Source organism: Molothrus aeneus, chromosome 1 (assembly GCF_037042795.1).
Source record: "Molothrus aeneus isolate 106 chromosome 1, BPBGC_Maene_1.0, whole genome shotgun sequence".
NCBI classification, from domain to species: Eukaryota; Metazoa; Chordata; class Aves; order Passeriformes; family Icteridae; genus Molothrus; species Molothrus aeneus.
The window spans coordinates 121,190,318-121,207,858 of record NC_089646.1 but is presented as its reverse complement, the minus strand read 5'-3'; the positions used below and the strand labels follow the sequence as shown (position 1 = coordinate 121,207,858).

Below are 17,541 nucleotides of genomic sequence, written 5' to 3'. Positions count from 1 at the left end.
GCTGCCCGGAGAGGTTGTGGAGCCTCCCTCCCTGGGGAGGACATTCAAGAACCTCCTGGATGTAACCCTGAGCATTGTGCTCTGGGATGCCCCTGCTTCAGAAGGGAGGTTGGACCAGGTGACCCACTGTGGTCCCTTCCAACCTGACCCATTCTGTGATTCTGCATATTACTAAAGCAGACAATTCCACCCCTTTCCCTAGCCCCATGTCCTGCTTCTTGCACTGCAATAATTACAACTGTAATTATAACTGTATCTCCACATAATATATTAGAAATTTCAGAAAATTCTTTTCTGATCTGATGGAAATTACATTGGTAGTTTAGTCTTCCTGTGGATAAGATGAAAACCCCAGATCACCCAGTAGCTTCAAAATGGTCAAATCCCAAACAAGAGAAGAAATGGAGGCATATGTCATCTGAGAATAAGATTCCCCTCCCCTGCAGGAACTACCCTTTTAGCAGATTAGGAATAAGGTGAGACTTTTCTTTTCTTTAGCATCTTTTCATCCCTTTGAAAGTCCTGGGATGGAAATGACATTTTGCCTGTTACTATTAAGAACTAAGATGAAAATTAAATATACTATTGATGAAAAACCTACATAATCACTAAGGAATAAATCAACAATAAAATCTCAACAACTCAAAGTTATCTTGCAATTTTAATTTCGTTTTATTAGGCTATTTTCATTTTTAGCTATGTGTGCAATTTATTACTTTTATATTCTTGATATAATATTGTATTTCTTTGATTCTGCATCTTTAGTTGATGGTTTCTGCAGGTGCACCAAGCTTGTTTATAAGATGATCTTCATTCCACAGAGTTTTTAAACTCAGTGCCCTTCCTAAATTGGCAGGTAGGAGTGGAAGAAGCAGCTGGCACAATTCCTCTGAGGGGCAGGGAATCCTCCATGCTCCAGAGATGCAGTCTCCTGGCACTGCAGATTGGTGTGATGCCACTCCAGTAATGAGGGGAGTTACATGAATGTACAGTTGACTTGTGTGCAAGAAGACAAGATGAAAAGCTAAAAAGTATAGTGGACACAGGCAAAAGAAATGGAGCTCTCACCAGGAATCATAAAGGAGCACATAGTGACAATTCAGTGTGTAGAAAAATGATACAAAAAAATAAAGGGTGAGAACAGAGGAAAAAATATTTGGTGACATTTGAAAACATTATGGACAAGATGGGAATAGAATGTAAAATTATAGGGACCCTAATCAAGAATTATATTTTACCTTTCTGAAACTGTCTTGGTATATCAGAAAATTATCTAATAAATGCAGTTTGAACATTAGTTGCATTTTTCCTGTAAGTATAAGGTTTTGCAAACTCTGAAGAAAAGTGGATTTTTAGAATCAACTTCAAGAATATTTACAAAAAAAAAATTTAGGAGGAGGTACAATTTCATTATTTGCTCCATATGTTTTCGATATGCGAGTCATAATCATGTAGTTGATCAGATCAGTGTAAGACAGCCTCTGAAATAATGAAGATAACAGATTAAATTAAATCTTACCTCATAAGCTTTGAATATTTGGGACCCAGGTCTCTGATCCTTGAAATCTCTGGCAGAACTTAGGTTGACTGGTGAAAGATCAGGCTGCATTAGCTAAATACTAAAGCAGTCATTTTAAGGAACCAGTTATTGTGTCATCCATCTCTATACCTGCAACAGATTAGGAAGGGTTAACTGCAGAAGTGTTTTCTTCTATGTTTTGCATAGGTAAAGGTCAAAACTGAAATGAAAAACAAATTACAATAACTTACTCCAAGTGAAATTTACCCTCCTGGGAATTAGGGCCTTTCCTTAGTGGGATTACTGGATAACTTAAGAAGATACTGATATTCATATATTCTTTCTGGGAGTCTGATAATAGTGTTTGTTTTCTTACTGTGCTTATGGGACTGATTCCCTAATCCCTATAGTGTTATGCACTGTACAAAAACATCTCTGCAAGCCAGGTTACCAAGAAATGAGGAAAGGAAAAAAAAACCAATAAAACACAGGGATAATTCTTCAGATTCCCCTATTCCCATGAGGACAGGGAGCTAAAAAAAATTGTTTCACATATATATTAGGCATTGCATGACACTTTAAAAAACAAGATGTGACATGAGTCATAAAAGACACCTTTGGTAGTCCTGCAAGAATAAACTCAAAGTGTATTCAGGGATGGGGGATTCTGCCCACGAGTTTCAGCTGTAGCATAATGCTTTAATTACTTACATACCTAGTTAAGATTGAGTAGGTAGTAATTAACTCATGCTCTATTTATATGCAGGGCAGGCAAACTATCCCTTGCTTTTCATGCCTACTATCCTCAGGAGTAGGATTTGCAGTATGGATGAAGTTATCTCAGTAAACAATACTTCAGTAAAAAACATAGTAGGTAACTTGTTTTAATATTGAAAAGCTCTGTGTGATAGATAAAAAAGACTTCTTGAGCATAAGGAGAGTTAAAAGCTATGCTTTTTTTTGCAAAAGTGCCTTTTCATCCAGAGATAATTTTCCTTTATTACAGAGTAGAAGTCATATTTGTACTGAATACAATTTGCCTAAGACCACAAAGCTGATCTTTCCATGCAAAACCAGCTTGCAGTCTGTGAAGTGTTCTGGCATTCACAAGCTTATGCTGTTTTATATCTTCTGACCTTCAACAGGGTTTTCTGGAAGAGGCTTAAGAAACCGAGTATAATTGTTTGAAATCAGTTGTATCTCGCTGTGATTACATCAACACAATATGTCAATATGTCCATGTTTATAACTGAACACATGTCCATTGCTTAAACTTGATGTTCTTGCTGTCTTTGAGGCATACGGCATTAAAAGATGTATTTTAGGATAAACATATGTTTGGCTCATGCAAAACAACGACAACTAGTAAAACAGAAATGTTCCACTTAGTGCTGTAACAGCCTAAGTTCATTCTGAAGAACTGCAGGAAAGAAAAATCTTTACCAGCTCTATGCATCTGCTTAATGCAACAAATCCTCCTCAACCTAAATGGTCTTGCAAAAATCATATAGTAATAAATACTGACTTCCAGGGAAAACATAGTTGAGCAATGTCAGGTTGCATGGCATCAGGAGCCCAGAGTTTGTGAATGAGAATTGAATTTAGAAGACAAATGTATAGGATGCAACTTACGATACTTTTCCCATCCTTACTTTTCACAGGCTAATTTCATTTCCTACACAAAAATCAACAAATATTGATTCTGTCTTCAGCAAATTCCTGCAAAGCCAAGGGCCGTGTTCACTTCTGCAGCTACCTCACAGGGCAAGGATACTCCTGCTGTCTTTTTCTGCTTAAAGAGTTATGCCTTTTAAGCAAACCCCAAGTTTGTGTGCTTGCTTTAACATCCATGACAGTGTTGATACTGGATAAAAGTTGGAAACTGATGCTATGTTGTGCTGAGGTTTTGTGTTTCCTCCAGTTAACTGTTTTCAAAGTTGAGGATATTAAAAACATACCAGAAAGTGAAACTTGTACATAAAGGTAGCACTTGCATCACACTCAATAATATGGTTGAACAAGGTAGACAGGATTTTGGGTGCAGAACCCTTCTAGATGTCTAAAATTAAAGAAGATTTCAAAGGTAATACAAACTGCAAAAAATTGTTCAATAATTTAATTTTTGCTTATAAGGCCATCTCTGAAGAAAAAATCAGGGCTACCACTGGAGCAGAGGTGACACGATGATTTTTTAACATCATCAGAAAGGAGAGGGGTGAAGGGACAGAGGAAGGGGCTTCAGTGTTTTTGGAATATGCAACATAAGCTGTGGGAAGATGGGGATTATAATGACCTATAAAATCAGTTTCTCTGTTAAATCCTTAGTTTTACATAACCACTGGGATTATAAATTTTATAGGTTGTCTTTGGATAAACATTTTGTAGATTTGTCTTGAGGATCCGTAAGTCTGAAATACAACAGCAGAATTACCAGCTTTATGAAGCGTGTTTTCGCAAGTTGTTTAATTTATTGACTGCACACAGTCACTCTATTGAGTGCTGCCTGTTTATTTTCACCTACACAGATATGGCAAAATCATCTGGTGCAAAGGACAGGGATTATTCCAGTCCAGGAAAGGAAAATGTAGAATCCAGAAATGCTCTGTTATGAATAAGAAGTTTGACTAGGCCAATATTCAAGCAGCAATCAATTTATTATTTAATGTGGTAAAGTATGAGCAATACAGTGCTGGGTACAGTACGGGAAGTTTTCCCTCCAACTGCACACCGATAATTGAGGGTTACAGGTATTTATAGGGGTACTCATCAGCTTTTTCAGCAGTCTCTATTTCCAATTTTTTACTCAGCAATTTTATTCCAAATTATTACATCACAATTCTATACACTATTGTGATCTTAGTTTCTCAGGATGTATCTCAAAAGGAGTATCCCAGATGGTGGCGGTCCAGTTTCCAAAAGAAGAAAGAGTCCAGCTCCCCAGATGTGGGTCCACCTTTTAATTGCAGAGACTATAAATCTAACAACAGTGATATCCAGCTCCCCTTCGGTCGAAACCATAAATCCTTGAGGTGATGTTCATCTTCCTTTCTCAAGCTGTTTTTCTCTGCTTCCATAAGGCGTGAGATAAGCATATTTCCTTTATATATATTCCAAAGCTATAGTTTCAAGGATACAAGTAATATTCAAAAATTATACTTCAAAAGGTTATTATTGCAGAGCTTTTTTATGGATTAAATGCAAGCAAAAAGCAACATCCTTAACACCTTCATTCCAGTGCTCCTAAATAAATCAGGGTTAATTGCAAACAAAAGATAGGTTCAAAGGCCTTTTTCCATGCTTTATTTTCCTCAGTTATTATTAGAATTCACAGCTCTCCCATTGTCTGGGTCCACACATTTCGCATTCACAAATACACACGTTGCCTGTTTGTACCTGACACGAAACACAGCTTTGTATTTCACAGCTCCGACTTAAAATACACCCATGTTCATTTGGACTCAGACACCAGTGCAGGAAAATCAGATGACCGGCGGCAGAGCAGCACCCAGGGACAGGGTGAGAGAAGGAGAAGGACAGGGTGCACAGCAGGAGAGCCGCTCACCGGGAGAGCCGCGCTCCCCGCGCTGCCCCGCGGCCCTTCGGGGCTGGGCCTGCCCGGCCCGGGCCGACCTGCGGCGGGATCTAGTGGCAGCATATGGAGCAATGGGACACGCTGCAAGAAGAGGGATTTGGGTTAGATATCATGAAGAAATTCTTTACAGTGAGGGTGGTGAGGCACTGGAGGAGGAGTTTTGTGGATGCCCCATCCCTGGCAGTGTTGGAAGCCAGGTTGGAAGGGGCTCTGGGCCGCCTGGTCTGGTGGGAGGTGTCCCTGCCCATGGCGGAGCTGTCGGATCTGGATGATCTTCAAAGTCCCTTCCCACTCCTTAACATTCTATGGTTCTATGATTGTATGGCCCTCCCACGAGGACACACCAGGCGTGAGGGGAGCCCGGAGAAACCCACAAACCGGAGGGGCGCCGTCCGCATTAACTGAGTCACTTAAACACTCTGCAGGTACAGCTCCAAAAACCTTCACAAACTGAAGCCGGCAGGGGATCAACCTCATCCCGGGTGGCGGGAACGGACACCGCGCCGCTCCCGCCCCGCCCGCAGGGCGAGCAGGGTACGGGCAGCGCCGGGGGAGCCTCCCTGGCCGCGGGGGCAGCAGCTCACACACAAACACCGCCCGCCCGCGCCGCCAGCGTTCCTCGGGCCCGCCCGCACTGCTCTCGCCTCGCCCAAGCCCCGCGCACGCGCAGTCGCTCAACGGGCGGGCACGGGCACGTGACCGGGGAGCGCGCGGGGCGGGGCCGCCCCGGCGGCGGCGCAGAGGGGAGGGGGAGGAGGCGGATCCATCATGGCGTCGATGCAGGTGAGGCGTCTGCGGCGGAGCCCGGGGGCAGCGCTGGGGCCGGGCGGCGACGGCGGCGGCGGGGGGAGCCGGGAGCAGCCGTTCCTCCGGGCGCGTGCGTGCGTGCGTGCGCGCGCGCGCGGCGCGGCGCGAAGAGCAGCTCTGAGGGAGGAACCGCCCGGGCAGCAGTCGAGGGCGTTGAGGTCCCGGGTGTCGGGGCCGGGCAGGGCAGGTGGCGGCAGGGAATGGCCGGGATGGAGGTGAGACGCGCAGAGGTGTGAGGGGCGAGGCTGGGACCCGGACGGCGGCGGGCGGGGCGGGCGCGGGGGAAGAGGCGCTTCAGGGAGGCGTCTGGCAGCGATGCCGCCGCTTCCTGGGCAGGCGAGGGAAGGGCGAAGGGATCCCTGCCCCCGGGACCTGGGGGCCGCAGCTGCGCTGGACGCCATGGCAATGTGTGCCACACCGTGCGCGGGCAGCGGCACCCTCCCCGTGGCATCGTGGGGACCGTGACCAACAGCTCCGGGTTCCTGGGGTCCCGGCGCTGTAATTCCCCCGCACAACGGGGACTGGGACAGGCATGTCCTGCTCCAAGCCGCGTGCTCCCCGTGGGGTTTTCTTTCTCTCCGTAAAATGAGGTTGCGCTGTGGTGTCAGCTCTGTGGACAGGTTACGTCTGGCTTTCTCGGTCGGATGGTATTGCTGTAGGTACAGTAGGATGGAACATCCTGCTGCCTGACAGGTATTTCCAGCTGAATTATTCATTCATACCGACTCTGAAGGGGTTCTTAAATAGGGGCTGCAGAAATTGCTCTGGTAGAATGGATCACTTTCACTGTGTGCTGCTCTGAGTGGGTGGTGCTTTATTACGACTGGGGCAGGAGAAAAGATCTCTAGGTTTTGTGGCAGTGGCCCCTGTCTCTTCTTATTTAACCAGCACCTTCTCTATTTTTCCTTGGATATTTTTAGTTTTCCATTTTGTTTTTATATTTGGATCATCTAGATCTCTCTCATTTTGGTCCAGTATAGCTTACATTTTTTGTCACTAGTAATAGAACAGAACAGAAAGAGTGTACAAAATGAGTGAAATTTGTTTAATTTTCCTAATAACCTGCATTTAGTATAGCCAAAAAGAGTTAAAATGTTAAATTGAACTGTCTGGGATAAAAAATAATTCTCCTGAAGTTTAGGAGCATAATTCCCCCTCCCCCCCCATTCCATAGTGTGTCTTTCAGAGTTACTGAAATGAAACGAGATCAAGAAATTGAACATACTGTACAGAATGTTCTTCTAGCAGTAGCTTAGGCAGGTAGTCTGATGTGCCTTGGTTTTATTAGCTCTATCTGGCAAATGCGTTTTTGCAATGCTCTTCTTCTAATAGGCAGACTTTTACAAGCTCAACTGCAAAATAGAGGCTATAGTTTATTAAGAAGTGTCTTTTATAAAACTGTGAAAAGTAGGGGAATGGCAGATGTGAACCAGGAAAGAGGCACTTTGTAAAAGGACTTGGTAAAGCTGTGCTGTGTCGCTGTCTCTGGCCTAGTAAATGACCTTCTGCAGCGTGCCTCACCCTAATTCCTGTTGCTCCTTCTGGAAAGGGGAAAAAATGGTTGTATATTAAATGAGGCTGTTGAGGATACATGAATGACAAATGTTGCCTAAATGTCAGATGTGTACAGGGTAATACTCGCTTCCTGAAATTACAGCCATGTTAAGCCTGATGTTGTAATTGCTTTCATTTTAGAAATACCAGTTGTAAGATGACACTTTTTGTTTTCTTACCTGATGTTCTGTTGTCTTTTGATAAGAGATTCAAGGACATTTATAGAGGTTTTTTTGTCTATATGTGGCTAATTGCATGATGCTCTAATTACTCTTTCCTATGTTTACTAAACTACTAATTTAATAATGTCGTTTAGCATGTTGGAAAGGAGTTGTAAACAGGAAGCATAAATGAAAATTTAGTAAGTGAACTAGTAAGTTTATGATGGACATGCTCCCAGGTGAGCAAGATTTCAAAACTCTGAATTCTATCAATTAACATTTAAGTGTTAAGTGTGAAAAAGTCTTTTACAAAGGAAACTGATATCTGTAATTTTAAGTGGGTTTTTTTTTTTTGGTTTAGAATAATTTATTATAATTACTGCTATCTTCTAAGTTGCCAGACACAACAAAGAGATGTCCTTTTTCTGATTAAGTGTAGTGTTTTTACACACACAGTGTTTACTTGAAATGTTTGTGTAACTCTTTGCCACCTCTGACTCTACCAGTGGTCTGACACTGTACCATTGTGACAATATTATGGATTTTATTGATAAAAATGATACATTGGTACACAGAGTAAGTTCTAGTTACTTCTTAAACTGCTGTAATTTTATACAACAGTGTATAATGCCCCAGGTTAATTACATTTTATTTTTACAGATCCACTGAAGTCTCAGATTAAGTTACAAGAGTTACCTGATTAGCCTGTTCTTAGTCAGTCTACAGTGAAGTTTTGAAACTTGTAACAAATTGCTTCTTTTTTGTTAATGGCTCTGAACATCGACCTGAACAGTTACTGCAGTTCAGTGGATGCACAGTAACTTGTGACTTTGAGCCTTTGTGTGTATCATTAAAATTACAGTGATTTTTGTCTGTGTGGACAGTCTTTAATGGGGGTTTTCTGTAATCCTTTTTTTTCTGTGATAATAGAAGCCAATGCTTCTATTATCACAGAAAAAAATAGAGATCTTGTGTTCTGTTTTCTAACCACACTATTGTTGCTAATTTGCCATTGCTGGACTGGTTTAAACCTGGTTTGCATAACTTTTTTGCAAATCATATTTTTTCTTAAAAAAAAGCTAACATACCCCAGCCAAGCCTTTAAAGAAAAGAGCACTTATTTTCAAGAATTTTCCCAGAAAAAGCCCAAGCTTGTGCAATGTTCTCCTGGATAAAAACACATAAATATTCTGAAAAGTAATGTAGAACAAGGGGAGAGAATGGATTTGCTTTAGAAAATTTTGATACAGCATCTTTAGTAATCTGAAGCCTTTAAAGGCAAATACTGGAGAAATAGTAAACAGTTGTTCTCAGAACAGCTGGAAACACAGGACTTGCCTTATGAATGGAAGAGCAGGTAAAAATACAGTAAGGAAGATCAGTTAAAAATGCACAGAAAATACATCATTGCTGTACCAAGTGTTAAATTATTAAAGCCTTTCCCTCAGTGTCCAGATATGAACTATTTGCATCATAAACTCGAAAGATTTGACTTTATTAATAATACTGACATCTTAATTGCTATGATTTACATTTACCTTTCACTTCCTTTTAGTTTAAATACTACAAACCCTGGATTTATTTATGAAACTGTGAGAATATTTAGAGGGATGGTTTTAGGTTTTTTTATCACCAGAATAACTTCTCATGTATTCTGCAAAGTTAGGCACATAAGATTTGTACTTGTAGGTATTTACATCTGATTGAATGCAGAGCTAATGTAATTAATGACACAAACAACTTCAGTAAAGAGTGTAGGATGTTGGCTTTCACTGTGCTTCTCTGTCATGCCTCGAAAACTGCTGTGGTGGGCTACCATCAAATTGCCTGCACACAATAAAATAAAGTGCTACTTGAAAAATCTTTTTCCATCAATAGATTTTTTTTAAAGGTGCATCTAAGCAACTGTTTAATAAAATAACTGTGTGAGATGGCAATGCAGAATTCATGGCCAGTTTGAGATCCCAATGAACTTGTATCACAGAATGCAAGGTAGTAACAACATGAAAACTAACTGCAAGTTTCACCCCAATATTTTCAGTTGGTGGGGTGGGGGTTGAGGAAAATATTTATGGGCCACTGAAATCTCCAGGAAAAACCACATACACTCTTGGTTACACTTCCTTCTATTCTTTACCTGTGCTTCTAGTGTTAGTGGAAGTTCTGTGTTTCCAGCTGTTCTCAGAACAATTACTTATTGCACAATCTTTGCTCAACACTGGCAGTGTTTTTATTTAATGATTTGGCAATAATTTGTTCTTATTTAAAAGCTTTGTCCAGAAAAAAGTACAAAACTATTTTTATGGTGTGTTCCAAAAAAAGCCAAAGCCCCAACCTTAAGTGAGGAAAGCTTTCAGTGAATTGGAACTTGGATGGTTATGCACATTGGTTCTGTGCTGTTAAATGTCATAGTACGGGATGCTATTTGTGTTGTTTCAAAAAAAAAAAAAATTAGTGGGTACTGTAGCTATATAATCAATTCTGAGATATAAACAGAATAAAACTATTGGTAGTTAATAAAGTATTTAGTGGTTCCGTTGGTGAAATGCTGTTGAAGATAAAGATTTCAGTAATTATTTAAACTGAGAAATGTGAGTACCATAATTGAAACTGGAATGAGTAGACAGTAAAAATAATTTCCTCTATCCACTAAGAGATTGTCAGTCCTTTACATAACTTTTGGTAATCAGTCTGTACTGATGTGTGCTCTATTAGCTTTGGTGTATAACCATGCTAGAGTGAAGTAAGATAAATACAAAATTCTTAGTAATTTTACTAAGATGAGTTAATTTAATCTTGGGAGTTTATTAATAAAATTTTGTCTTGAATATCAACTGAAGCTTAAAATTTATAGTCTTCATTCAGTAAAGATAAATAAAATAGAAGTTATGGCTTTTGGCCCTAAGGAGTCACATTTGCTTGTTTTTGTATCTGCCTGTGTAAATAGAATTTTGGGAAATACTTTGTTGTGCAGCAGCTGCAGAATTTTTGAGCTAGGTTGGAAGAATTCACTTCAGAGAAAGAAAGCAGTAATGGAAAAGCTTATTGAAACAAGTGCCCCCTGAGTACTATCAGCAGCTCTTCCTTACAAATAGACCAACTATACAGCTAAAATGTGAAAAACAATGGATGCTTTCAACCTGTCATGTTGAACACTTGTGAATATGTCTATGATTTCAGTCAGGAGAATCAAGTAGACAGGTGTTTGTTGTAAAGAAGAGTAATTCTGGTTGATTACAATTATTTTTGCTCTGAGTTTTATAGTATGTTATGCTTGTGTTTAGGCCTAGCTATTCAAGTTCTGGGAAGAGAAAAATATAACACAGTACATTTGCAAGAGCCAGGGAATGTTGTCTTGTTAAGCTGCTCCCTTGGAAGGCTCTGTGGGTTTGTCTTTAATAAGCTAAAGCAGCTTAGCTCAAACAATGTGTGAAACTCAGTGATCAAGTACTTTCTCCAATTGTTTGCTCCAGTACCAAGCGAAGAGTTTTAGACTAAAGGATCTTCACTATGTGTTGTACAGGTCTAGGCCATACTGGTGACTACACCCAGAGACTGAGGTTAAATTACCCCTGTTGATGTGGAAGAGAGAAGGCACATCTGCCAGTGAATGTACCCAGTTACGGCTCTGTGCAGCCAGCGTAAATGCCTTCACATCATTAGATCGTGTCTCTCACACAGCCTTGGTTTACAACTGAGAGATGAGCGTTCAAGCAGATTCCAGGCTAAAATTTCCACTAGGGCAGAGGGGAAGAGGATGACGAAAGTTCTTGGAGCAGAAATTTTGTGTGTCTTGCATGGCTTTGAAGTAGTGAAGGACTGTGACAGAACTGTCAGCTGGATATATAGGTTTTGTCTTTTGAAGGGAGGAAGAGCTAGTACTGTCTATTCACTGAAACCTATTACAACTTCATTTATTGAAAGCAAATGAAAATAAATAGGTTAAATGCTTTAAATAAAAAGAGCCAGTAGGCAACCTTTTGTGATCAATGAAGGTCATGTAACATGTCTTCTGCCTGCTTTTTATAGTTGAAGGCTTTCAAAAGGTATTCTGGAATCTGTTTGAGCCTTTGCGGTTGTTTGGGTTGTTTGTTTTGGTTTTTTTTTTACTTTGCTTTGTTCAAAAATAGGTTCTGGAATCTGTGCAAGCCTTTGCAGTTTAATTTTTTGTGTTTGCTTGTTTATCCTCAAGTGACCTTAATTACTGGTATGAAAAACAGGTATCAGTCAGGGATGGCAGGGAAAGAAGGGAGAGAACCTTATAATTTACCTTTCTAAAAGCAATATGAATGTGTTAGTAAAGGAAGGACAGAAGTTAGTGGTGGTAAGTCAGGAATTGTGAGACGCCTCATTTTTGGTAATTAATGATCTCATTGAGGTTACCAGCTATTCATCCTTTCATACACAGTACTAAAAAATAATTGTTTCTCCTTGGGTGATTACAAATACAAAGTTGTTTGTAATCTTTTTTTATTCAACTTAATTAAAAGCACTGCTTAATCAGCTTCAAGAAGAAAATCTCTATATGTGTCAGTAAATGATGATAATAGTTTAGTAGAGCATAGCAAATATTGTCCCTGAAAGTCTGCTGTAATAAAATCCTTCATAGAATTTGATGCTACTTGTTCATATTGATTTATTTATTTCTTCTTCATTAGGAATTGGTGGCCAGTAATAAGAAACCTAAATCCATTCGGTTTCCTTGCCCCTTCTTAAGTTAAAAACTCTCCCCCTGTCATATTTAGGGGTATGGATTGAATGAGTGTTTAAATCTTGTTGCTATTTGCTGCTTCCAACATTTTACCTCTTTTTCTTTCTAAAATGCTTTTTGTCAGAATAGAACACTTTATCTTGGTTACCAGCTATTGGAATGTTTTTATAAGGTTGAGAAATTCCCTGGTAAACATATGGTTGACCTCATTGTGCCAGCCTTCACTATTTTCTTAAATTAATTTTTGTAACTGAAGCAATTCAAGTAGTGCCAGACTCTTTTCTTTAAAAGATAAAATTATCTGCGGTTGACTTTTTATTACTGTGTGAGGCTTGTGCTGGGCGTTGGTACATTTAAAGACTCCATTTACAAAGCAGATGACTCGCTGTCAGTTTCATCTCAACCTGTAATAGTGGATTCCACTTAATTTTCTTTCAAATGACAGGTTCATTGTAAAAAATTTGATTATCTGGCAAAAAGCTTTTCAGACTGTGAAGTACAGAATGTTTCCTTTGTGTGTGTATAGTTACTGTGATTTATCTCTAATTATACTGTAGTTACGATTTCAGGTTGATCTTGTCTCTTAGTGGGTTTAGTCATGTGTATTATTCTCTTTGAAAGAGGATTGTTGCTTTGACCTTTCACTCAAATATTTTAGAATATCTTGGAGCATATGAAGATAATATTCTGTTATCAAACTGAGAAATCAACAATCCCTCCTCCCATCACCCTCAATCCATAACTGGATTTTTGAAATTTTTAAATGCTCAGAAGAACAAAAGATGAGTGATAGGAACCTCAATAAACAAGGTTTATGCATTGCCATTTGGTTCCTTTAAAATGAGAGAAATGTGGAAAATGCTTGAGGTTCAGATCTTGAAGTCAGGATTGGTCTGAGGAAATAACATTAGAACTCAGTTGCCAGATGTTAACATGTTTTGTTAGAAATGAGGAGCAGACTAATCTGCTTCTGCATTCTCAGTATAGATTGAAAACCTGCTATTCAGCCAAAAATAGATAAAACTGAAAAACAATTCTTTGAGCTAAAATCCCAGTATTACTTTTTAATAAGGACAGAGTATTTTGTGGAGCTGTTTTGTTATGCATCTTGCTGAAGCTTTAATTGACCACATCCAGACAATTATCAATCTTTCCTCCTCTGTGCCTTGACTAAAGCTTAGTAGAACAACTTTGATAGGAAGAATTCAGGCAGGATTGTGGTAATCAAGTATCTGGATGGTTTGTGTGTTTGAGAGTCTGGAGCAAATGATCTCACCTGAATTATGGGATATAATCTGCAAGAACTTTCTTGAATGACCTGGTTGACTGGGAAATAAAGGGGTTTTTATTTGTAGGAACTGTCATTCTCTAGATTTCTTAAGTAGCGAGATGGAGTGTAGCAGGTAACTTTCTTAAATGTCACCATTGTTAGTCTTAATTTTGTTTCTCTTCTGTTTGATGGTTTTTTGGTATTTTAATTAGAGAGTAATGTGCAATGAGTTTCTGGAATACTTCAACTGTTTCAAATATGTTGGATTTTTTCTTCTGTAGACGAGTTTAGTTTGAAAAGCATAATTACCTACCTGGTGTTTAGAACTTCATATTCTGGATTTGAGGCACTTTTCAGTAAGAGACATGTGAATGGAAGAAACTGAAATACTGAAAATAGAGTTCAGTGGTGATACGCTCTCAGGCTGGTAGCTGGTACTAACAGTCAGGCTTTGCTTATGAATCAACATGGCGGTGTTGTACAACACTGTCATTGCAGCCTGGTTTCAGCTCCTCTTCTGCGACAAGCTTGCTGTTTGTCTCTGCACACTGACTGTCTCCTGCATGTAAGAACTTCTCCAAAACAGAAAGGATATTTTTTGTGAAACATTTCATAACTTGAATGTGGGAGGAGGTGACAGGCTGTAGCTCATAAGCAAAATGTAAATTCTTTGCCAGGATGTTATCATATTACTGTCAGTGTTTTGGTGCTAACAGAGTTTGGGCCCATTTAAATTTTTGGATGTGGAAGAGAGCTTTGGTACTTACAGAAGAAATAGTGTTAGGTCTACCTAGGGTGCAGCAGCTTTACCTATATATATATATACACACACACCAAAATAGAAGAATGGAGCCCCTATGGGATTATTGTTTAGCTTCTAACTATTTATGAGTTAATTTTCTTTCTCTTTGATCTTTGAGCCAGATTAAGATTTGAGTTTACAGTATTCAGGAAGGCTTGGCCTTGGAAGATGACTCCTTTCTTACATTCACAGTTTCTTACAACAAAGAGAAGGGAATTTAAGTGCATAGAAATAAAAGGTTTGTAACACAATTCAAGTGCAGATGTTTTGGTCCTGCATGCTTCCTAGTCTGTGAAGTTGCTATTCCATCTTTGTTTCTTCATAACATCATGATACTACCTTATTGGACATAGCTAGTTGAGTTCCTGCCAGTCCAGGTGAAATGGTCACCACATTTCAGTTAAATTGCCCACCACATCTTGTTTTAATGGTGAAATAAGGTGTGGGAATGAAACATTTTCTCTAGGAGAAGTGAAAGGAATCTGCTTGTCCATTTGCCACTTTTTGCTCTGCTTGTATGTTTCTGCTCTACCGATAGTTTTGCTTTTCCCCTAGCTATTTTCTACCAAATTCTTACCACTTCCCTTAATATGCCATGTCTTTTGTGAATCTGCTTTGGGCTCCTTCTTGCTTTATTTCTCTGTGAAAAAGAAGATCGCTGAAATAGGATGTTTGTAGGTAAGGTATTTGATTAAGATAGCTCATCATTTAGTTTACTCATTTAAGATATTGCTGATTTAAGACACTGCACATTTTGTGTTGCATTTCTTGAAACACCAAAAAGTGAAGTATTCAAGAATTGCAATTTTATTTTCTTTGTATTATTTATCTTTTCAAAGTTTGTAATTTCAACTCATAGGAAATAATAATGCAGGACTGTGGGCATACATTCAAACTTGATTGGATTAATGTGTTAATATTTTACTGCTAATCAACAGCCAATATACCTCTGTATGTACACTTTTCCCACTCCAGTTATGAAGAATAAAATATTACCTGAAGCAACACTTACTGGTTGGCCTAGGTGCTGTCAGCTGTATGTATGTAAGTTGTACTTGGTAGTGACCCCTCTAACTTCATTGTACACATGTTTTTGTTTGCCCTTAGCTCTGTTAAATTTTAATTCCCTGTGCTCCACTTTTCCAAGGGAGGGGCAAAGCTGTTGTAAGAGTTCTGGCAATGGGCTTAGAACTGACATTGTGATACTCCTTTTTAAAGCCATTGAGAAAGGTAATTTTCACATGCCTCCAAGAGCTAGGGAAGTTTTCACGGTGGGTAAAGAAGATTTACCCACCATGAAAAAAAGAACCTTTGCACTACTTCATTGTGAGGGATTGTGGTTAAACTCTGTTGTTCTGTCTGTCCTTGGGTGTCCCTTGTTTATGGTAGAATCAGAAAAAAAAAATCCCTGTTTTTGGGCAATGTGATGGTGATGATTCCATGTATGCTTTAGGAATATATGTTATTGACACTTGAGATAACTAACAGGGACACAGAGACCAGTGAAATTATTTTGTAGCTGTTAATAAGCATTTATGTGCTATAATATTCAGCTCAGTTATACACAGCGAACAAACTACCTGTTTCTAGGGCTGGTTTTGAAAAACTAATATTGAAAACCTCTGAATTTCTTCCTATCCTGTATTGCTGCCCCCTCTCTCTTTTCATGTGTTGCATCTTTTTTATGTGCAGGCCCTGCCTGCTTCTTTACGTGATTCACCAAGAATCAACTCAAGTGGGAATTCAGCTGTGGCATTTGAGATGTTACCTCCGCAGTTCCACAGGTGACCAAGTAAGATATGTGCCAGTTTGGAGAAAGAGGAGTGTGTATTTTTGCTAGAAGCTGTTGGCTTCAGACATACATTTAACTTGAACCATGGCAGACAGTGTGTGCTGTCTATCAGGATAGAAATGATAGAGGTAGATGTGAGCTGTCTGGGAAGCTGTCAGGAATTTTACTCCACTGGCGCCAGCTGATTTTGAGTTCTTTTTTCCATAAGCTGTAAGAAGTCTTAAGAGTTTGATACCTTAGAAAATCTGTGGAGGATCACTGAAGGAGTTGCACAAATCCTGTTTGACAGAATTAGCAACAGGATACAAACCATTGCTATGTCAGTCATGTCTCAAGTACTTGAATAAACTTCTTTTGGAAGTGATGCTTGGATCAGTGTTAAGCTGTGTTCTTTGATTTCATCCCTGATTCATCCTTTCCTGTAGAGATAGGTATAAGTAAGGAATAAGTAATTTTGGTTTCAAAGACTTACACTTGAAAATACTTCCATAAACTACTGGTTATGTCACTCCTTTGCATTTTGCATATGATTATTCCTTTAGTAGAAGAACTGTGCTGTTAAGCAGTCTTGGGTTTCTGATATTCTTACTCAGCTGTTCTGTTTCCTTCTAGATTGTGAAAGTTTTTATCAATTTAATACATTTTAGTTCTGGCTTCCTTTAAAGTTGTATTAGAAGTATGTTTAAGCATAAGATTCTCTATCAGAAATAAGGAAAATGTCAAAGTTAGATTGCTTGGGCATCCTTCATGTATTCCCCTATTAGTCTGCAGCCTGCTTTCTTCCAGCCCCTCCTAATAGAAAGTGGGCAAGCAGGAAGGTGCTTCTATATGAAATCCTTTGATGGATTAGCAGAAACATTGAAGAGAGTGTCTTGTGATGTGAAAAGGACAGTAAAGCCAGCACAGCTCCCAAGAGAATATTAATGTATGAAAAACATCTGTTTGGGGGTTGTTTTAGGCATGAATAGCTGCATTAGCTTCTATTTTGACTTGAAGGAGCTGGTTGAGAGGCTGAAAGCAACTTGAGTGTGATTAAAAAAGTATTCCTCATTCATGGTAAGGAAGAAGCTGAAGGCAGTTGCAGTATTGACTTTAGTTAGGCATGTCTTAATATAGCTGGAGTGTTGAAGGGCTACAAAGGTTTTTAAACAAAAATACTAATGTCTGATATCAAGCTTTCTCAATATGGAAAAAAATAAGAATAATAGTAAAAGTCAATGTGGCACCATGAGGGCCTGTTCAGTGACATGAAGATTGAGGAGGCTTTGTACAGAAAAGTGAAACGAAGTAATTCCTGTTAAAAGGATCAGCATATAAGGGTGAAATCTACTCA

General features: G+C 39.4%; 1 protein-coding gene across 2 annotated transcripts in view; it reads left to right on the top strand.

The window, feature by feature from the left end:
* Positions 1-5,812: 5,812 nt before the first annotated feature.
* Positions 5,813-17,541, top strand: part of UBE2W (ubiquitin conjugating enzyme E2 W) — a 32,372-nt gene continuing 20,643 nt past the window's right edge. The window contains exon 1 of one of the 2 annotated variants that reach the window (XM_066563946.1): positions 5,813-5,894. In XM_066563946.1, coding sequence (XP_066420043.1) covers positions 5,880-5,894 — 15 coding nt within the window. In that variant the 5' untranslated portion in view covers positions 5,813-5,879. Of the gene's footprint in view, positions 5,895-6,065; positions 6,134-17,541 lie in introns of those variants that run through there. The other variant, XM_066563955.1, reaches the window with a different exon arrangement.